The sequence below is a fragment of the Nyctereutes procyonoides genome, unplaced genomic scaffold (assembly GCF_905146905.1).
Source record: "Nyctereutes procyonoides isolate TBG_1078 unplaced genomic scaffold, NYPRO_anot_genome, whole genome shotgun sequence".
Classification (NCBI taxonomy): Eukaryota; Metazoa; Chordata; class Mammalia; order Carnivora; family Canidae; genus Nyctereutes; species Nyctereutes procyonoides.
Window position 1 is genome coordinate 46,568,342 of NW_026575135.1, and position 23,983 is coordinate 46,592,324.

Consider the following 23,983-nt stretch of genomic DNA (forward strand, 5'->3'; position numbering starts at 1 on the left):
TGAAACTGGCTAACTACAAAGGATACCAGGATAACTAACAAGTACATATGTTAAATGTACTAACAAGTACATAATAATGTACTACATGATGTATTATACAAAGCGGTGCATCTTTAAGTCATAGCTCAGAAAGATGAAGAAAGAGGCTCAGAAACACAGGAAGTTACAAGTTAAGAACACGTGTTAACAATAACATTCTTTTCGCCATGCCCATCACCAAAGAGCAGTAACAGGCCTCCTGATTCATCCCTTCTCTCCTACACTTGTCATTTATTTGAAAGAGGCTGGACCACAGATCATTACTATTACCTAATACTCTACATACATGAGGTCAGCTTTCACTCTTAACTATTTCCAGCATACCTTCCAAACAAATGCTCAAAGAAGTAAAAATGACTAACAAATTCTTTAGGACTACAATATCTATCAATCCATGGCCCATAAAATGGTCGGCAAGCCACTTTAGACATACCAGTCAACTACTAGCTTTATGGTTTTGAGCAAAACCATGGGCAAAATGGAAGACAATTATTACACTGAAAAACTTTCATATAAATTTCATATAAATCTGAATTCACCAGATAAAGGGAAGAAAATTCTCGTCAATAGGTTCATATTGCCCAAATTTAGAACTCCTAAGCAAATGAATATTAAATATGTAACTTGCCAAGACTTGGGCTCTCCAAAGTGGAGATAATTAATGCTGTAGAGGTCCATATCCTCGGTGTGCCACGCGAATGTGGTTTTCCACATGCCAAAATAGAGATAAGGGGTATTTACACCCTCTATAGAAATACCGCACTCTTCCTCAACCACATCCAAGACTGTATTTAGGCGAGCTATGTTCCATTCATCCACATCCTGGAACCAAGAGAGAGAGAGGAAAAAAAATCAAACATTAATAAACTAATAACAACATTTACTAATCAAACTATCATGTGCCAAAACTATCACTGTATATTTTAATTCACGGAGAAATGAAAAATAATCATTACTCAGGTGAGATATATATATATATCAGTAATTACCCAAGATTACTATTGGCATTATGTGGTTCTTTGTGAACATTAATATGAAAGTATACCAAAACCTTACCAACTCCAAATGGAAGTGCAGGTTAAGGCCCCACCCTCATGTGCTATTAGCAAAAAATCACTGATTGAAAGAGTATGACTTGGAGTATATGCTTTCCATCTTCAGCACGCCTTTTATTTGAGGGGGAGGTAGTTTTTTGCTTTTTAGTTTATTTGTACATTAGTTTAGAAGTCATGTTCAACATTGGACTGATCATTTCAAGACACCAATGGCAAAATATATCTTATGCACTCCCACCGCATCCATCCCCATTTCAATTTTAGCATGTGATATATCATTTCCTAAAAATTCTACCTCTAATTATAGGAAAAACTCTTAGCATTCTTTTAAACCATAGGTCATTATACTTTTACTATTCCTTCAACTAAATATTCTTATGTTGCTGGGAAATTTTAAAAACAAAATAACTGATAAAAAAATACTTATCCAAACTTTAGTAAAATTGCTGTAACAATATAGATTTATTTTTTTAAAGGGATCATGGATTTATCTATTTTTTTTTTTAAAGATTCCATCTATTCATGAGAGACCCAGAGAGAGAGAGGCAGAGACACAGGCAAAGGGCGAAGCAGGCTCCATGCAAGGAGCGTGACATGGGACTCGATCCCGGGTCTCCAGGATCACACCCTGGGCTGAACACGGCGCCAAACCGCTAAGCCACCCGGGCTGCCCTAACAATGTAGTTTTATAGCAATAATGGTGATGACAGAAAAGGATAGAGTCACTGATACTAAAGTTATGGTGATAGGAAAAGATTCTGGTTTTATTAGAACTTACTAATTATTCAATCATAACTCACAACTGCTTAAGAGTTTTACAAACTGAGTATTTTTCCTACATACCTTTTCATAACGAAACATAAACATTAGGAATTAGGCCCATTCCTATGTAATCATGAGGAAACTGCAATGTCTTTAAATCGACTTCAATCTCCTTGCGGTACTATTAAAGAGGGGCATTAAATGTGTTCCTGTATACCGATAAGGCTTTTTCCAATGACTACACCAATGACCACACAGACGACCACATCTAATATTTCCCTTATACACTAAAAACTTCCAGGGTTGTTCTGTTTTCATTTTGGTCTCTAGATGATTCTCTCATCAGTACTAATTGTACTTCCTCAAGATTTGGGATAAGAAAATTTTTGAAAAAGAAAATTTTTGATGCAGCAGTTAGTGAAGCTCTGCCTCAGGTAACATAATTAAAAGTCTCAGGGGGAATAACTTAATTCCCAAATTCCCCTAAGCAGCCATTCTATCTACAACTTAAACCCCACAATGGCAAGTTTGCTATTTGGAAATTGATCAAAGTAGTATCTTTTTTATAGAAGATCCTAGGTTCCAACTTGTGAAACCTCATAAAAAATTAAATCAAATTCTATAAAATGTTTTATCTCACTCTATATATAGCAATGCAGTCTCTTAACTCTAGTCCAATCAGATCTCCGTCCAATCACTCTAATAATAGAGTCCTATTTGAAAGTCATTACTGAGGCAATGAGTCTAAAGTAATAAATGAGCACCATATTATAGGAATCATTTTAAACCGAATGAGCTTGAGAATTTAGGAACAAACTATTCCTCTAAATTCCTACATTTGGAGAATTCTTATCTTTATTTCTGACTGACATTTTCTTTCAGAAATAACTGAGAATGAATCCCTTGACATCCTTTGACCTGCAGCTCTAAAGGGAAGAAGGCAGGGAAGTAAGAGTGCTGAGAGAAGACCTAGATTACAGCCTCAGGTCTGCCACGGACCAGGGCAAAAATCTCTGAGGCTTTCTGAGCTTCCAGTCTTTCTTCATGAAAACATGAGAGCAACAGTATCTTCCTGCATCTTTCAGAGTTGCTCAGACTACTGAATAGACTAATGGACACAAAATCTTTGGAAAATAACACCTACTATTTCTTAGAACCCATGAAATAAACATTTCCACTATTCTCTAATAAATATTACTGAAAAGCCTCCCCAAACAATGAGATAAGTGATAATAAAGTCCTGGGGGGGGGGGAAGTCCTGTGAAATTCACTACTGGTTCATTAATGGGCAGGTAACATATCTGCAGTACTTTCTTCTGGAGCCATGGTTGCCATGATGCTGAAACTTAATTTTAAACTTTTAATAAAATAAAAAGTCGTATCATTTCAACTAAAGAGGTTATTAAAATATTAAGAATAACTGACATAACAGACTAAAAATAAATATTACTGCTTCAAAATTCCTTCTCCTATTTGTGTTCTATACTTCTATACTATTGAATGAACTACCTAACTGCTCTGCTCAAACACTGAAGAGCCCAGGTCACCCTCACAGATTTAGATAAGGAGTACATCTAGTCTGTCATTTAGATGAAGTGTTATACCATATTCTACCCCAGTCCATTACACATACATACTAAACCTATTCAAAACAATCCTGTAAAATAGGTAACATTATACCCAAAGAGCAATGGAAAAACTAATATATAACCTAGCTAGTAGGTGGCAAAGATAAACCTAAGTCTGATTCCTGAGCCTAAACTCTATGCTCCCAGTTCTGAACATCTTAAAATGTATTGTCTTTTCTCAGCCTTTTCAACAAAGACCCAAGGAGTTAAAATTTAGGACAGGCAAACATAAAGTTCCCACATTCTTCCCACCCACAGGTACAGCCATCCTAAACAAACACCAGCAAAGCTTAAAATGCAAGCCTACTTTACTTGTGGGGGAGGTAACAAAATTCATTTAGTGTAAAAACAGTCTCCACAAGGACCCTATCTACAAACAAGCCCCACAAAGACAGGTCAGAATTTACCAAACTATTCAAAGCTTACAGCCACTGAGTCTTAGCAGAAAGTCTGCACACCAGCCCAAGTTCATAGACAAATGGCTCTTCCCAGATTCTATCTCCTCAAATAAAGCTCTCTCTCCCACATGTCTTTCAATAGGTCCTTGAGCAGTATTTGCAATTCACCTGACTTCGCCTGGGCACATGTTTCCTGCCAGGTGGCACTCCCTTCACTGCAATCACCCATTCAGTATTCTGGACCTATTTACCCAGTATCTGTCAGGTTTTCTAAAATAATTCAAAATTGGTCCATGATTTGTGCATATTTGCATAATTGAGAATTTATGAAGGATTTTTCCTTTCAAACTCTGTATCTTCCACCTATCAGGAATCAGATGGCAGTTTGAAAGAATTCTTAAACCTTCATTACCATAACCAGAGTCAGGAGCTGTTTGAAGACCAGGCGTTGGATTTCATAGAGGGAGTAAGGACAGAACACGCATGATGCATTTATACATCTCCATAGAGAAGCAGTACCAACACTGAGTTCCTGGCTCTGATACTCTGAGCTACATCCTTGAAATAGACCCGGACAATAAGCACCCCCTCCTAGGACTGTGCACATGTGTGACTCCCTGTATGGTGACTGCACTCAGTCCCTCCAAGACTGAAGGATGACACAGTAACATGTCATGTTAGAAACCTCATCAATAATGAACAATCCCCTAACACAGAGAAATAATGCAAAACTCACAGTAAACCAATTTTTCCCAAGATATTTTCAATGGAATCCTACCAGAGGCTGTGGTCATACTTTGGCCTCTTTTTCCTCCTCCTCTTAGAGAATCTCAGTGCTGATAGGTACTCCAAACAATGTGAGAGGCCCTATTATAAGAATGTCTGTTTAACTCTGTTCAACCCCAAATTTCCCAAATAGTATTTGGGAAATTATTTAACCACAAAATCTTGTTTATAGAATACATTAACATTCCATAAAAACATGCTGTGTGGGACAGCACATTCAGAAAAGGATTATAGGAAACTCCTTAAAAGCCTCAGCCCAAATAACTCAGTAGTAAAAGAGAAAATAATATAAGCCACAGCTGTGATGGCCTTTCAGAACCCAGGGTGTGTGAGGGGTGGCTGGAATATGGTCATATCTATTGTCATAATACACATATGTAATTTGATTTTGTTACCTAAAAACACATAGGGATAGTATAAATGTAATGCAATTAAAAGCTTCCCCAAAAGGTATTTCTAAATGGAGACTAAGAGATTAAAACTAGGAAGATAAGACAGAAGACATTATCAAACTTTTAAAACTACCAAATATACTGATGATCAGAGAATGGGCAGGCAGGCATGCATGCATACATACATACATACATAAAAATGAAGGTACAGGGGCACCCGGGTGGCTCAGTTGGTTAAGTGTCTGCCTTCACCTCAGGTCATGATCTCAAAGTCCTGGATTGAGTCCCACATCGGGCCCTCACAGAACAAGGAGTCTGCTTCTCCTTCTCCCTCTGCCTCCCTCACATACCCCACCTGGTGCTCTTTCTCTCTCTCAAATATAAAATAAGTATTTTTTTAAAAAATGAAGACACATCCATCAAAGACTACATAAAGGTGGTTCTAAAACAAAAGACAAATTAGTAAACTTATGAAAATCATGGTTAACACACGCCCTCTTTTTCTGCCCTCATCCAGCAAATAGCAAAATGGAATGAAGAATTTCTATCTCAAAGAAAGATACAATTTCAGAAAAGCAGCAAGCTGTATAGAAATCAAAAGTGGGACACCTGGGTGGCTCAGTGGTTAAGCATTTGCCTTCAGTTCAGGGTGTGATCCCTTGTCCAGGATCGAGTCCTACACTGGGCTCCCCACAGGGAGCCTGCTTCTCCCTCTGCCTATGTCTCTGCCTCTCTGTGTGTCTCTCATGAATAAATAAAATCTTAAAAAAAAAAAAAAAAAAAGGAATCCAAAGCTCTCTGATCAAATACTGGCTCCACCACTTACCAGAGTCATAGGATCTGATGGCTTCTCAACAGTCACCTGTGGCAGAGCCATAACCAAGGTTCAAGTCTGCCAACTGGGCCCTGACAAGAGTGTGATTACCTTGAAACAGCCACAGTAAAGGTCCAGTCTCTAACTGGAACTACTTTCAAAAATTATATTCTTGCCAGCAGAAGTAGGGTCCTAAGAGTTCATAAATCCAAACCTGTCTACCTCGTAGGACAACTGTAACGGTAAGATTACAAAATACATATGAAAATACTTTTTTAAATTTCCTAACCAAATTTTTCTTTCAAAAACATAGGAGGGGGTTTCAGGACCAAAGCTTGTTTGAGTGCTATTTCCCAGGGTTCAGGACCCACCTCACCTCAAAAAGAATCATCAGCAGCACGTTCCAAAGAGCACAGCAGGAAGTGAAGAGCTGAGTGACAAAGCAGGGCTTACAAATTCAGGTGTCCAGACCCCAACAGATAACTTAGTGAGTGAAGCAGCCAAGTGTAAGCCAAGGAGGGGACCCTACCCTCCCAAATGGGGAGACCCTACCCACCTGGGGACATCTACTATGCTGTGCTGTCTAATAAGGACAGCCATTACTCGGCTCCTATCTATTTCAGGCGCTAGAAATGCTGCCAAACCTGATCTGGCAAATCCAAATTTTTGTGATATTAACCAACTTTTAAAATCATGTGAATCAAACAAAATACATCTCTGGCCACTTCTGCAAAAAGATAGCAGGCATTAAAGAGTTCACATTTATTGCCATAATTTAAAAGTGATGAAGAAGGAAGGAGTTTTGGACACAGGCTATAATAAACAGAAAGTTAGTGATTGTGAGCTTGGGGCAGAGACACTGCTCAGCTTTTTTTTTTTTAAGATTTTATTTATTTATTCATGAGAGACAGAGAGAAAGAGAGAATCAGAGACACAGGCAGAGGGAGAAGCAGGCTCCAGCCAGGGAGCCTGACATGGGACTCGATCCCCGGTCTCCAGGATCACGCCCTGAGCTGAAGGCAGCGGTAAACCGCTGAGCCACCGGGGCTGCCCTGCTCAGACTTTTAAAACTATTCATACATTTGCCCAACACTATGTCGGGTATTCTATAAACATGTCCGGTAACTAGAGTGAGACTGTGCAAATGGCATTACAGGAATCTACTCGCTATATACATGTTTTCCTCCCATTACATAGAGAAATCCAAAATGCAAATGAATAGAAAGACACAAAGTAAAATGGGAAAATGCAAAGCTTATGAGTAATTACAGTAATTCAGAAAACTGAATAACCAACTGCAGACAACTGGGATGTAGCACACAGGTTTAGGCAAAACAGTCCTAAACAAAGCTATGTAACTTTTTCAGACAAGCCTCTGTGAAGCAACAGCCAAGATAAGAATGAAAAGAGGGCAAAAGGAGGCAGTGGAAGAATTCAGCCACACCATGCACACCTGCCAAATCCACAGGTGGCAATTCTGTGAGCTACAATGCACCAAAGTCGACCTGACTATACATTCTGCTTGCCCACAAAGTAGAATAGCTAAAATCACTTGCCTATAAATGGAAGATTGCTACAATATCAACAGTCATGTGAAAAAAAGCCCTGGATGACCACTGAAACACTTCTAACTGAAGACTCAAACCAGTCAAGAATTTCTTCACTCTATTTTACATATTTCAGAGACTGCTTTCTCATTTTCTTTAAACAAAAGATGTGTGGCTACAGAACAGTACTGGATAAACTAACACACTCTCTTATTAAATTTTTATGATACCTTTCATACAGTAAAAGAATCTATATGGCTCTTGTTCTCTAAAATTAGTTCTAAACCAATAATCTATCACTCTCTCAACTTAGGGCTTTCCACGTCTTCATTGTCATCACTCTATATTCTATCCTCAACATTGTCAACATCCAACCACATGTTTCAATGCCATCATCCCCATTTCCTGCCATCATCCTCAGCACCATTTCCTGCCATCATCCTCAGCACCTTCAATGTTATTTATCCCCATGGGGCTACTTTCCAATGTTATGAGCTCCCAATCTCTCTCCTGAGTTTCTGTGGCACATCCCCAGATCTAAGCTGGACTCAATAATAACCAACAAAAAATTTCTGAAATGTAAGAATTCTAAGAGGAAAACATCATTTCATTAGAAAATCTAATTATTAAAAAAAAGAAGATCCAACATCTAGATGCTATAAGACTCTAAGCAAATACTGAAATTATTAAAGGCTCTAAAGTTTTCAGGTCTGTCCCTGATTCAAATGAGGTTATAAAAAAAATACAGATAAGCCAAATTATGGTATTTCTTCTAACAGAAATGTTGTCATTGAGTTATAATCAGATGTTGTGCTCTTGGTCTTTACAAGAACTGACAGAGCTAGCACCTATTTAAATTGCCTTTCTCAAAGCCTATCAACTGTAAATGTTTTTTTTTTAAGATTTTATTTATTTATTCATGACAGAGACAGAGACAGAGATAGAGACAGAGAGAGAAGCAGGCTCCACCCAGGGAGCCCAACACGGGACTCGATCCCGGGTCTCCAGGATCACACCCCGGGCCGAGGGCAGCGCCAAACCGCTGGGCCATCGGGGCTGCCCAAAGCCTATCAAGTGTAGAATTGGGGACCACTCTTAGACCTAATAACAAGATTTGCATCCCCCATCAGATTATGAAGAAGAAACAAAGTGATGTATGCAAAAAATCTTTTAAAAATTAGTAAACAAGCTTTGAAAAAAGAAAAATATTTTCTTTATATCTGATATCTACCAAAAAAACTAGTACCAAGTCTTGAAACTGTGCAGATACTTGGTAATTATTTTATTAATGCAAAGACTTAACATGCACTGAGGTAATCCCCATGCTAGCAAAACACCTTCATTTTACAGATGGAGGTAAGATGCTCAGTAATTTAACAAGCCTCTTTGTCTGTTTGTTTTTTTAAGCCTCCTTGTTTGAATAGAGCAGTCTCCTCAGTAGCAAATATATTGTCTAACAAATCGTAATTCTTTGTAATCAATCCCTTAAGAAATACTGGAACAGGTTCCATTTTTATAACTCAGTATTATGACATGGTATTTCTCATTATCACAGTACCATGCAGTATTTTTAAATATTTTAGGTATTTTTATACTTAAACTAATTAAATGAAAAAACTAATTTTTAAGTATTTTTTAAAAGAATACGCTTTTTCTCATTTGGCTTCTACCATCCCTTATAATGACCCTGCCACAGCCCAGCCAGCACCTAATAAAAAGACCATGCACCAATCTCCACTAATTCACTGGGCTCTTAGAGCTAGGCTACTATAAATTAGTGCTACTAATTTATATGGTTTTAACAAGCCCTTGAAGTCTCAAAGGTAATGCACATGGACAAACGAAAACGTGGTTTCGTTTGAAACGTGGTTAGTACATTAAAAGACTTCAAGATTCAACCCATTTTACACAGTAATGTGTGAAAATTGTACCTTTCTATGACTAAAATGAAAGCTCTGGTCCACATTTTAAAACAGACCAAGAATTCCCTATAGAACTTTACAAAATAAATATAATTAGACACATGTCAAATTCATTTTGCTTTAAAGTTAATTACAATGTGACATGATAGCCTTTTCTGTTTCTTTCCTTCCATAAAAATCTCTCACATTCTCTGAACTTTTTAGGTTTAAAACAGACCTCATTCCCTCAAAAAGTTAAAAATAGAACTACTCAATGATCCAGCAATTGCACTTCTAGGTATTTAACCAAAGAATACAAGAATACTAATTCAAAGGGATACATGCATCCTGATGTTTAGAGCAGCATTATCTACAAAAGCTAAATTATCCAAGTGTCCATCAAGTGGCTATCAAGTGATGAATGAATAAAGAAGATGTGGTATATATGCACATGGAATATTACTCAGCCATAAAAAAAGAATGAAATCTTGACATTTGCAATGACATAAACAAACTAGAGGGTATAATGCTAAGTGAAAAAGTCAGAGAAAGACAAATACCATATGATTTCACTCATCTGCGAATTTAAGAAACAAAACAAATGAGCAAAGGAAGAAAAAAAGGAGAGCAAGGCAAACCAAGAAACACTCTTAACTATAGAGAACAAACTGATGGTTACCAGAGGGGAGGTGGATAGGAGATGAGTAAAACAGGTGAAGGGGATTAAGGAGTGCACTTGATATGTGAGCACCAGGTGTTGTATGTAAGTGCTGACTCACTGTATTGTACACCTGAAACTAATATTACACTGTATGTTAACTGAAATTTACATATTTTTTAATTTTTTAATAAAATAAATAAAATAGAATAGATCTCTTTTCCCTCTTACATTTCATACACCAAAATATCTACAATTTTATAGCAGTGCCTTTTCTTTCTAAAAGTCTAAACAACCAATTTAGAACAAGTTTTGAAAGAAACAAAAAATTCTTCAAAAAAGTGCCATAAAAAAGACCGTTCACCTTAAAAAGGTAATTATGAGTATGAAAAGAAAAAGGGCAGAGAAGAAAAAGGTAGAAATGCCCAGCCAAATAAAAGATTGCAGAGAGCTTAGAACTCCTGCACTGAGTCTAGACTATTAAGGGTTTGAGGTTAAGTTAACGTGTCCCTGGCTCCAGGCGGAAGCAATCCCAGTCCTCCTGGGAGAAAAGCATCCTCCATTTAGACATATATACATTTCTCACAAATTAAGATCAAGTCATAGCATACAACAAAAGATCACCATACATACAGGGAGGCAAGGCAACAGTGGACAAAGCTATCAAAAATAGCTGACAGGGACACCTACCTGGGTGGCTCAGCGGTTTAAGCACCTGCCTTTGGCCCAGGGGTGATCCTGGAGTCCCAGGATCCAGTCCCACATCAGGCTCCCTGCATGGAGCCTGCTTCTCCCTCTGCCTGTGTCTCTGCCTCTCTCCGTGTGTCTCTCATGAATAAATAAATGAAATCTTAAAAAAAAAAAAAAAACTGACAAAACATTTAAAACCATCCCCCAGCAAGGGCTGTTGACATTAAAATTACTGGAGAGACATTAAAGAACATGAAATATTTGAAGAAATAAAATATGGAATTGCAAAGACAAGCTCGTAAAATAAACTATTTGAATTGAATCTACAAAACTGAGACATCTCAGATCTTTACTGATGCTGCAGCTCTTATTTTTCAAATGGCCAAAATACCAAAATGCCTATTGTATTTAAGGATTAAAAACTGTTTATAAAGCCTTCATTATTACACCTGCTCTTGAAGATAATATTCTATGACCAAATACATGAGCCTTTTCTGAACTTAATGTTCTTCATTTAAGATATTATTTATTTGAGAGAAAGGGAATAAGCGGTGGGGAGGGGCAGAGGGAGACAGAAAGAAACAGATACCACCCCTGAGCAGGGAGCCTGATGCGGAGCTTGATCCCAGGACCCCGGGATCATGACCTGAGCCGAAGGCAGACGCTTAGACTGACCCACCCAGGTGCCCCAATGTTCCTTATTTTTCATTTAACTTTTCACAGCCATGTTGAGAGTAAAAATAAATATATTCTCTCTGTTCAAGTATTTCTAGATAAGGGATTCAAAAAGGCTAAACAGGGCAGCCCAGGTGGCTCGGCGGTTTAGTGCTGCCTTTGGCCCAGGGTGTGATCCTGGAGACCTGGGATCGAGTCCCATGTCGGGCTCCCTGCGTGGAGCCTGCTTCTCCCTCTGCCTATGTCTGTACCTCTCTGTGTCTCTCTCTGTGTCTCTCATGAATAAATAAATAAAATCTTTTTAAAAAATTTTTTTAAAAAGGCTAAACATATTTTTTGAAGTAATAAAATATGGAATTGGTCTCTCCAAGGTCAGAAATGATTAAATTTTTTTGCTATACACCTTTATTCATTATTTTCTAATCAAAAGTTGCCAAATATTTTTACATTTATAAACCAATATGCTTTCACAGCATATCTTGTGTGTGTGTGTATATATATACATATATATATATATATGTATATATATACACATAAAGATAAGTATTTCACTCTTGCTGCTCACTTTCTAACTGACAACTGCAGAACAGAATTCTTCCCAACCCTCTTAGAATCAGTTACTGAATATCTCATAAAGACCCAGAATATTTTTCTTGTTTTGCTGTAATACTGCCACCAACAGCAGCTAACATTTATTCAGTATTTACTGTGGAGCCAGCCTTGAAGTGTTTCATTTGTTATTTTTATCCTATGCAATAGACACTAAAAGCATCTACTACCAGTGCCATTTTATAGATGAGGAAACTGCTGCAAAGAGAGATCAGATAACTTGCCCATCATCTTACAGCTCATAATCATGGAGCTGCCATTCAAGAGCAAGAATAAAAACTTTGACCCACAATGGCTCAACTAGTCTGAAGACAAGCCGTACAGCCAAACAATGAGCCAGAAAGTCAACTCTAAAAAGCCTAGTTTTATATAATCAAGGAGGGAAAAACTTCCCTCTATCTCCAATAACTGGAAAGGAAGGTTAGTAATTTGGTGATTATGCTTCTTACTTTTTATTTTTTTTTAAGAGCTACCTGTCAAGAAGATGATTTAGAAACACTGCCTTAGGCCAAGAGCAGGACTAATACATTTACTTAAAGATCTTCATTCTATTAAAAAAAAATCACAGAAATAATAAACAGAATTCTCACATTTATTTTACACATTTACACATGGCCCTTGCAGAAAATCCTAACAGGAACCAGAACCATATGAAGCCTTGTTCTCCTTTAAAGATGATCAAATGTCTCCACATTTAATAGAACAGTAAAATCCCATACTCAGATCCCGACAAGTTACTTTTCATTTGGGATATTAAAAACAATAGTACTTACTAATGTATTCATACTTTCCAGATTAAACAAGCCCTAGTCTTACTCAACTCTTTAAAGTGTATTATACTGCAACGTAACACAGTATTTAAAATCTTTGCATCCTATAATAAACTTTTATGACAGGGCATGCCTAAGTACTTAGTACCTATTTTCATCTTCTTTACTACTTATTACTAACTCCAGGAAAATCCCAATTTAGATAATCTGTCTCTTCTAGTTCTTATAGAAATTCTATCTACCTTTCCTTCTGTGTCTCCCAACTGTTTGTCTTTTCCACCTTGCTTCATTTCCCTCCTTGCAATTTCTCACTTAAAGCAATTTTAGATTTAATACACTCTCATAACTCTTGGCAGAGGGCTGGAACTCTTGAGTTTCCCTCTAATTATTCATAAATAAAAATAGGCAAAGGCATTTCCAATGATCTCATCTTCATTCTTCACAGAGTAAAACTGTGGATCATATACACAGGCTCAACATTATTCCTTCAATGAAAATGGAAGAACAATTTATTTCCAGAATATTAAACTACATTTTCTCACTACAGAACATCTGGAAATCAAACTTACTTATAAATCTGCAAATAAGAGAAAACCATTATATAATCTTGGTTATATCTTTCTCTAAAAAGAAATATTTTAAATTAGAACGTAATTAGAATCAGACTCTTGTTTTAGTTGCTCTGATTCTGTTCCAGTGACCCCAGAAGCCCACTGACAGGTAGTGACTCACTTTGAGGAACACATTCTAGGAGGCTGATATGTGGGAGCAGCTCCCCAACCTCCCCATTTCAGCCAGACTAGTCCCTCTCTGCCCATGGTCAAATGAATGATTTACAACGGGAATGCGCTGAGTGAAGTAAGTCAATCGGAGAAGGACAAACAGTGTATGTTCTCACTTATTTGGGGAATATGAATAATAGTGAAGGGGAATATAAGGGAAGGGAGAAGAAATGTGTGGGAGATATCAGAAAGGGACACAGAACATAAAGACTTCTAACTCTGGGAAATGAACTAGGGGTGGTGGAAGGGGAGGAGGGCGGGGGGTGGGGGTGACTGGGTGACGGGCACGGAGGGGGACACTTGACGGGATGAGCACTGGGTGTTATTCTGTATGTTGGTAAATTGAACACCAATAAAAATTAATTTATAAAAAATAAAAAAATAAAAAAAATAAAAAAAAAAAAAACAACGGGAATGCTACACAATGCTAGAAACCCAATGTGGGCATTTCAAGATTTTCAGGATACATCTTTTTTAAATTTTTATTTAAATTCAATTTAGTAACATATAGGGTACTACTAATTTCAAGAATAGAATTTAGTGATTCATCAGTTGCATATAACACCTAGTGCTCATTACATCAAGTGCCCTCCTTTAATGCCCATCACCTAATGACCCCATCCCCTCACACATCTCCCCTCCAGCAGCCCTCAGTTTGTCTCCTATAGATATGAGTCTCTTATGGTTTGCCTCCACCTGTTTTCATCCCAATTTATTTCTCCTTCCCTTCCCTTATGTTCATCTATTTTGTTTCTTAAATTTCACATGTGAGTGAAATCATATGGTATTTGTCTTTGTCTGACTGACTTATTTCGCTTAACATAATATGTCTACTTCCATCCATGTCATTGCAAATAGCAAGATTTCATTCCTTTTGATGGCTGAGTAATATAAATACCACTTCTTCTTTATCCATTCATCTGTCAATGTACTTCTGGGCTCTTTCCATATTTTGGCTATTGTGGACACTGCTGCTATAAATATTGGGGTGCATGTGCCCCTTCAAATCACTATGTTTGCATCTTTTGGATAAATACCTAGAAGTGCAATTGCTGGGTCATGGGGTAGTTCTATTTTTAACTTTTTGAGGATCCTCCATACTGTTTTCAGAGTAGCTGTACCATTATGTATTCCCAGCAACTGATAAGAGTGTTCCCCTTTCTCCACAACCTTGCCAACATCTGTTCTTTCCTGAGTCGTTAATTTTAGCCATTCCAACTAGTGTGAGGTGGTATCTCACTGTGGTTTCGATTTGTATTTCCCTGATGCCAAGTGATGCTGAGCATTTTTTCATTGCCTATTAGCCATTTGTAGGTCTTCTTTGGAGAAATGTCTGTTCATGTCTTCTGTCCATTTCTTTGCTGGAATTTTTTTTTTTTTTTTTTGGTTTTGGACGTTGAGTCTGATAAGTTCTTTCTATATTTTGGATACAAGTCCTTTATCTGATATATCATTTGTGAATATTTACTCCCATTCCATAGGGTGCCTTTTAATTTTGTTGATGGTTTCCTTTGCTGTGCAAAAAGCTGTTTATCCTGATGAAAACCCAATAGTTCATTTTTGCTTTTTTTCCCCTTGCCTCTAGAGACAGGTCTAGCAAGAAGCTACTGCAGCCAAAGTCACAGAGATTGCTGCCTCTATTCTTCTCTACAGGATTTTGATGGATTCCTATCTCACATTTAGATCTTTCAACCATTTGAGTTTATCTTTGTGTCTGGTGTAAGAGAATGGTCCAATTTCATTCTTCTGCACATGGCTGTCCAATTTTCTCAACACCAATTGTTGAAGAGACTGTCTTTTTTCCATTGGATATTCTTTCCTGCTTTGTGGAAGATTAATTGACTATAGAGCTGAGGGCCCACTTCTGGGTTCTACGTTCCATTGATCTATGTGTCTGTTTTTGTGCCAATATTGTACTGTCTTGATGACCACAACTTTGTATTACAGCTTGAAGTCCTGAATTGTGATGCCTCCAGCTTTGCCTTTTTCTCTCAACATGATTTTGGTTATTTGGGGTCTATCTATTCTTGTTCTATACACATTTTAGGTCTGTTCCAGCTCTGTGCAAAATGCTGATGGTATTTTGATAGGGATTTCATTTTTTTTTGATAGGGATTTCATTGAATGTGTACATTGCTCTGGGTAGCACAGACATTTTCACAATATTTATTCTTCCAATTCATGAGCATGGAATGTTTTTCCATTTCTTTGTGTCTTCCTCAATTTTTTTTCGTAAATTTTCTATAGTTTTCAGAGTACAGATCTTTTACCTCTTTAGTTAGGTTAACTTTTAGATATCTAATGGTTTTTAGTGCAATCGTTAATGAGATCGATTTCTTGATTTTTTTTCTGCTGCTTCATTGTTAATGTATAGAAATGCAACTAACTTCTCTGCATTGATTTTATATTCTGCAACTTTGCTGAATTCCTGTATCAGTTCTAGCAATTTTCCGGTGGAGTCTTTTGGGTTATCTAGATAGAGTATCATGTCGTCTGCAAAAAGTGAAAGTTTGATTTTTTTACCAATTTGGATGCCTTTTATTTCTTTTTGCTGTCTGATTGCTGAGGCTAGGACTTCCAGTACTATGTTGAACAGCAGTGGTGAGAGTGGGCATCCCTGTCCTATTCCTGACCTTAGGGGAAAAGCTCTCAGTTTTTCCCCATTAAAGATGATATTCACTGTGGGTCTTTCACATGTGGCTTTTTTGATGTTGAGGTGTGTTCCCTCTACCCCTACATGGTGGAGGGTTTTTTATTAAGAATGCTGTATTTTGTCAAATGCCTTTTCTGCATCAATTGAAAGCATCGTATGGTTCTTGTCCTTACTTTTATTAATGTGGCATATCACACTGATTTGCAGATGTTGAACTGCCCTTGCAACTCAGGAATAAATCCCACTTGATCAATGTACTGTTGGATCCTATTAGCTAGTACTTTGATGAGAATTTTTGCACCCATGTTCATCAGGGATACTGGTCTGTAATTCTCCTTTCTAGGAGGTCTTTGTCTGGTTTTGAGATCAAGGCAATGCTAGCCTCATAAAATGAGTTTGGATGTTTTCCTTCCAGTTCTATTTTCTGGAACAGTTTCAGAAGAACAGGTATTAATTCTTCTTTAAATGGTTGGTAGAATTCCCCTGGGAAGCCATCTGGCCCTGAATTCTTGTTTGTTGGAAGATTTTTGATTATTGATTCAATTTCTTTGCTGGATATGGGTCTGTTCAGCTTTTCTAGTTCTTCCTGTTTCAGTTTTGGTACTTTACATGTCTCTAGGAATTTACCGATTTCTTCCAGACTGCCTAATTTGTTGGCATATAATTGCTTATGATATTCTCTTATAATCATTTGTATTTCCCTGGCATTGGTTGTGATCTTTTCTCTTTCATTCATGATTTTATTTATTTGGGTCCTTTCTCTTTTCTTTTTGATAAGTCTGGCTAGGGGTTTATCAATATTATTAATTCTTTCAAAGAACCAGCTCCTAGTTTCGTTCATCTGTTCTACCATTTTTTTTTATTTTTATATCATTGATTTCTGCTCTAATCATTATATTTCTCTTCTCCTGCTAGATTTAGGCTTTATTTGCTGTTCTTTCTCCAGCTCCTTTAGGTATAAGGTTAGGTTGTGTATTTGAGATTTTTCTTGCTCCTTGAGGAAGGCCTGTGTTGCTATATACTTTCCCTCTTGGGACTATCTATCTCGGAGTATACACAGTAACCTTGGTTTATTCACTCACCATTAAATTATGAACATTTTCCTAACACCTATTCTATTGTATATATTACTTCATGTCTATAACAGTTTGTATTGTTATTTTCATTTGTAACATACACATTGTTTTACATTCTTTACTATAATTTTTTCAAACACTGGAAAATAATTTTGATAGATAAACACTGACCCATATTTCTAAAACAGATTCTAGAAGCAGAAGGTGTGGATCAATAGTTCCTTTTCCACAGCAGAATTACATGAATCTATTCTTTATAAAATCCCTCTTTAAAAAAAAAAACTCTGCTTCCATGTCTTTAAAAGCCATAATAAAGATGAAATGTAGATTAGATTCATCTTCATTTTTTTTTTAATGGGAACGAATGGAGCCAAAGTAGGAATGGAGTTTCAAATGGACATGCCTTATCAAGGTATTTTATAAAACTGCAGGCAAGGCCAGGGCTGCCATGGGAACAGAAGAAGCTTGTTTCTGAAGATACTAAATACCCAGTGAAGATCCTGGAAGATATTAACCAAAGAGAGGAAGAAGTCTAGAGTACAGAACTTAGTTCAAAATTCTAATCATCCTTTCTGGTTAACAGTGTAGAGTAGAAAGAAAATGGGGAAAGGAGCCTCAACTCCACCAGTTAAGTAGGTGTAATCTTGGATAAATACTATTTCAACCTAAGGTTCTTCATCTAAAAATGCTGGCTGCATCAGATGATTTCCATGACTCCTTCTAGGTGAAATCATCAATGGTTTTATGATCACCAAATTCAGCAATAAAACTCTGGTTTTTCACCTCTGGGCTTCATGTTCTTACCCCTTCAGTAATTCCTATTGCTGCTTCACTAATACTTTCCCAATAGATATCTGCCCTTCTGGGCCTACTGATCATCTAAGTACCCACAGAACACTTAGCATCTTCATCCCTCAAAGTGGTTCATATGTCTAATGGCCACTATACCTTAATTCTCACCATAATCTCAGGGATCACATCCATCCTCAGGAAGCTTAATTTCTTTTTTAATCTTAAGGTACATAGTATTCATGCCAACCTTGGGGCACCTAGTTTCCACCATATGTGTTATTTATCCCTTGGGCAGACCCTTCAACTAACTAGTAGTAAGCACCTTGCACTGGCAAAGATCTGCATCCTGACACTTCTCACACTTCCACAAACCACTCAGCTGCATGGGACTCTTGCTCTATTTGCTGATTTATAAATTTTGCACTGTACTGAATATGTAAGTAAAGTATACTTTAATTGTGAAGTTTAACAGTTGAGACATAAAGAAAAGACTTAAAGAAAAATGACTGATTCTATCCAAATCCTATCCAACTCAAAAATCATTTCTAGGGATCCCTGGGTGGTGCAGGGGTTTGGCACCTGCCTTTGGCCCAGGGCGCGATCCTGGAGACCCAGGATCGAATCCCACGTCGGGCTCCCGGTGTATGGAGCCTGCTTCTCCCTCTGCCTGTGTCTCTGCCTCTCTCTCTCTCTCTCTCTGTGTGACTATCATAAATAATAAATAAAAATTAAAAAAAAAGAAAAAAATCATTTCCAAAATAAGACAGTTTTTCCCACAAACATGGCTGAGATCAGTAGCTACTATGTCAAGTGCCAGCCTAGTCTGCTCTGGGACAATTGTGTTCCTCAGAAAGTTCTTCCAGAGACAAAACTGATGTTCCCACAGTTCCACCTAACCCTCTCACATGCAATACACTTGAGGGCGGTGGCCATGTATGCTGAGGTCACCCTGCATCTGGGCTTTAACTCTCTTCCATTGTCAGTTTTTGTATAATCCTGACATGCTTGTCTGGCAATACCTCTCTAAAAAGATACTTCCCAGAACTGATGGAACATTCTAGATGCAATATGACTAGTGAATTGAAAGTACTATCACCTCTCCTGTCTGGGTGGCATTAAGATGGGATCATGCAGGCTAAGACTTCATTTACTGAAGATCAGCCATAATATGCTGGCAGATAATGAGTTTTGATTAACTAGAAACCTTCTTTCACAAAACTAAAATATGAAAGCCACAATCCTATAAGCCAGTATCTCTCTCTGCACCAAAACTCTGGAAAGATAACATTTTACCTTGGATGTAAAAAATACACACATAGTGTGTTCTTCTGACTTCAAATTATTTATTTCAAGAAAAATGATATACTGACATGATACAAATACAAAATGGAAAGAAACTGTTAGTGACTCAGTTTAAACCATTTAAGCTCATTTGGAAACCCCTCCAGCCTTAGATAAATTTGTTGTCCAAGTGCACCACCTGGTGGATAAATGTATTTAAGCTCCCCCATTGTGAGAAGAAAAAATATATATATCATTATATGGCTAAAGATGCCATTAAAAATAAAATCTTAGTATGTAAAGATTCCCATGCTTTAGCCAAAAGATTTCTCATACAGAGACTCTTGACAAAAATATAATACCAAAAGAAATCTGGAGCTCATAAAACTTCATTATCAAAGAATCCAGTTCACCTTCTTGAAGAAATGTTGCTCATTATGAAATAAACATTTTTAATCTGGGAGGAACCTCAGAGAACAGGTAATTCAATCACTTCCCTTTACAGAAGAAAAGTCTAAGGCAAAGACAGAGCTTTCCGGAAATTCACAGCTAGGAATAGCAGGCACTGACTAAGTAAGTAAATAGGTCAAATATTCTAGTTTAATATGACCTTCTATTCCAAGATGCTATGCAGGAAAGGCAGGAAATGAAGTAGCCAATGTCTGTGGCAAAGTGCCATTCTCTTGCATTGACAATAATCTGGCCACCTCACTGTGGACTGTTGCCTACCCCCACACTGACCTCTGTGAGATCAGGAGTTGTCATACCCTCCTGGCCTCCAGAGCCTGCATGCAACTCTCTTCACTCTATTAGATTCATGTTTCCCTCCTATACCCAATAAAACCATCCTACCAATAAATATAAGACAAATAAAATAAATATTAAATCACCCTGCTGAAGAACATCTAACATTGGAAAGAGTTCACCATGTGTTAAAATGGGAAAGGAAAAAAAACACCAAATACGTTCATTATGATATCGCATCTGTAAAAAATACAAACAAGTAAACACAGTTCTCAAGCATTAAGTAGAGAAAAAATATTGAAAAGAGGGATCCCTGGGTGGCACAGCGGTTTAGCGCCTGCCTTTGGCCCAGGGCGCGATCCTGGAGACCCGGGATCGAGTCCCACGTCGGGCTCCCGGTGCATGGAGCCTGTTTCTCCCTCTGCCTGTGTCTCTGCCTCTCTCTCTCTCTGTGTGTGTGTGACTATCATAAATAAAAATTAAAAAAAATATATTCAAAAGAAATACACTAAATGTTTTTGGCAACTAGTGTCTCTGAATGCCAGGATTACAGGTGATTGCAATTTTTTTCTCTTATATGATGCTTTCTACATTTATTTTTAACATTAATATCAACAAAAAGATACTTTTACCTAAAACCTTTATATATTTATACTCACAGATGATAAAGAAAACTGGCAAAAGAAATCGGAAAAGGGCCCCAAACACACATCCATTCAGCCAATACATAAAATAGTAGGAGGAAAAAATTTCCCCAGCTCTGAAGAAAAAAAATATACCGTATAAGATGCTATATTTTTGTCTTAAGGCTTACCACAATTTTCCAAAATGTTTTGAATTTTCTATCAATTCTATATTAAGAAATACCTGGGGTGGCCCGGGTGGCTCAACGGTTTAGCGCCACCTTCGGTCCCGGGCCTGACCCTGGGGACCCTGGACCGAGTCCCACGTCGGGCTTCCTGCATGGAGCCTGCTTCTCCCTCTGCCTGTGTCTCTGCCTCTGTGTGTGTGTCTCTCATGAATAAATAAATAAAATCTTAAAAAAAAAGAAAGAAAGAAATACCTGGATGACTAACAAACCTTAGAAATATAATTTCTTTAAAATATTTTATATATTTTGAGACTTAAGGACGTGAGTTCACACCCTAAGTCTGTGTTCTGCTTGTAAAATTTTGCCTGAGTTATATGACAGAATATATGCCATGATGTTCCCCCAAAGAACTCCATGGCTTCCAGGTTAAGAACCATCATTGTCTCCTAATGTGATTAGGTCTTTGAAGTATATATCAGAAACACAGTTACCTGTTACTTGTCAGTAACAAGAATGGAACACCGTTATTTTGTCTCAAGATCCCTGCATCATCTATATAGACTGAAGTCAGAGAAGGAATTTTTGCTAAATATCTTTTTAAGATTTTATTTATTTATTTGACAGAGAAAGAGAGCATGAGCAGGAGGGAGGGTGAGAGGGAGAGGGAGAAGCAGGCTCTCCACTGAGCAGAGAGCCCAACTGAGGACTAAATCCCAGGACCCTGGGATCATGACCTGAGTCAAAGACAGACGCCCAACCAACTGTCTCTAGAGAGACTAAGGGAGCCAGGCACCCCTTTAGCTAAATATCTTAAGGTCACAGTTTTCAAGTGCTGTCTGGGGACCACTGGGAAACATCCACATCCCATTAAGGTCTGTGGAATCAAAACTTCATAATTATACCAACACAGTATTTGCCTTTTCACTCTCATTGTGACTCTCATTCTCATTTCATGAGATGAGGGTCAAGTTTTCCAGAGGCTACCTAACATCACCACACTAAATGTAGACGCAAGTATATGAATCCAGAGAGCTTCTATTATGCTAGATGTTAGAGTTTTGAAAAATATAAAATAATGCTACTACCTCTTTCACCAAATTTCTTGTTTTGGAAAATATAATCATTTTTTAATAAAAATATGTATGTTATTATATAATGGATTATTCTTAATGAATTAAATACTGTTAAATATTCTCAGTTTTAATTTCTAATAAAATAAACAAGGATAGATATAACCTACACAAAGAAAAGCTATTTAAAGTCCACAATAAACTATCAGAAGTATAAAGGAGACCTGAGACCAAAATTTTGAAAACCACTGCCTCAGAGTATTAGTGTTCAGAAAAACACATACTGGGGAAGATTACTCTAACCCATCCTTCTTCTTCCTCTTCAAAGTACTTTCCAAACCTCTTGCTGTGATCAGTCCATCTTACAGACCATTATCTGATCACAGTTCCTAAAGCATGATTCTGATCCTATCATTTCCCTACTAAAATAATCTCAAACAGTTCAAGACATACAGAGTGATAACCAAAAACATACAAGAAACTCCATGATTTGTCCTCACACTATTTTTTAAAAGTCATATACTCATCAATTGTACAACTATTCCAATGCATTATGAGCAGCAGACACTATGATAGGGGCTAGGACTGGAGAGTCTATGAGAAATAAAACTTGCCATCACTGGACTAAGAGTCTACTGAGGAAGAAATATTCACACAAATACAGGTATCCATAATTTTCTACACTTATTTTCCAAATATGCTACAGGCATTTTTTTTTTTTAGATTCTATTTATTAATGAGAGACACAGAGAGAGAGAGAGAGAGAGGCAGAGACACAGGCAGAGGGAGAAGCAGACTCCATGCAGGGAGCCCGACACGGGACTCAATCCTGGGTCTCCAGGATCAGGCCCTGGGCTGAAGGCATCGTTAAACTGCTGAGCCACCCGTGCCACCTGCATATATATTTTTTACCCAAAATTCACTATCCACATCAAAAACTCTCTATAATGACAATGAATGTCCTCCAACAGAATCACTTTGGTTGTATACAAATCCAGGTAAGGGAATGTGGATAACAGTTCAGTTGTATCTCAACTGTTCTCCCTAAAAGATTATGCCAATTATGCCTTGTGCCCATATTAAATGTACTGAGCATCAATGCTATCATCATCCCATCATTATTAATGAAAATATCTTCTGAGAAAGTAGAAATGCCAAACTAAAAAATAAGTGAGCATAAGAAACTTAGAAAAGCCCAGACATCAGAAAGAGTTGGGAGTGATAGTGCATACTGAGGGTAGGAAGCACATTAGGCATGATCTCAACATGTCCTTATCTACTAAACATAGCAGTGTTGGAAATTTTAACTGTAGCTAATTAAGCCAATACAATATTTGAGAAACTAGAGAAACTCCTTGTACAGTGGGCTGAGCGCCACTCTCAGTGTAGGAGACCACTAAGTACCAGGCTGATAGAGGAGTGGGTAACAGACACCTTCAAAGCTCTGGAAGCAGCTGCAAGAGGGGGAAGAACATGATTTGGTGAGGAACTGAATTTCAAAGCACGTCTGAGAAATTCATGAACACTGACAGACAGCACAAGCTGTAGGTCACGGGTGAAGCAGTTTCCCTTCACACTGACATGAGCTATCTTCCTCCAGTGAACTGCAGAGAACTACCATTAAAAATGGAAATTGTCCATCTTAATGTTAAATCATCATAGGTTTATATCAGAACAAAGAAGCACCTGGATGTAAAGCATCCAAAGAAAGCTAACTTGCTCTTAAGTGAGAACTATAACAATGTGGATAAGCTAAGGTCCTTGCTGGTACACCACTTTGACATCAGCTCAAAGGGGCCACTGTAACTGCACTGACTGTGATGATATGAGACATTAGAATCGGAAAACCTGGGCAAAGGAGGAAGTGGATGAGGTTTAGGGACAAAGCCATATGTCACCATTCAACAAAGGGAAAATCTTGCAAAGAGGACTCTTTTAAAAACAGACAATATTCTTGGGGATCCTTCTAGTGTCACAAATTATGAAGATAATATAGCCAGCTTACACAAAGCATACAGAACTTCATTTTAAACCTCTATTTAATGAACCA

The 23,983-nt window shown here is 37.6% G+C and overlaps 1 protein-coding gene across 8 annotated transcripts in view; it reads right to left on the minus strand.

Annotated features, from left to right (window-relative positions):
* KDM4C (lysine demethylase 4C) overlaps positions 1 to 23,983 on the minus strand; it is a 428,768-nt gene that overhangs the window by 344,802 nt on the left and 59,983 nt on the right. For all 8 annotated transcript variants that reach the window (XM_055302072.1, XM_055302075.1, XM_055302073.1 and 5 more), the window contains one exon: positions 668 to 861. In XM_055302072.1, the coding sequence (XP_055158047.1) occupies positions 668 to 861 (194 nt within the window). The remainder of the gene's footprint in view (positions 1 to 667; positions 862 to 23,983) is intronic.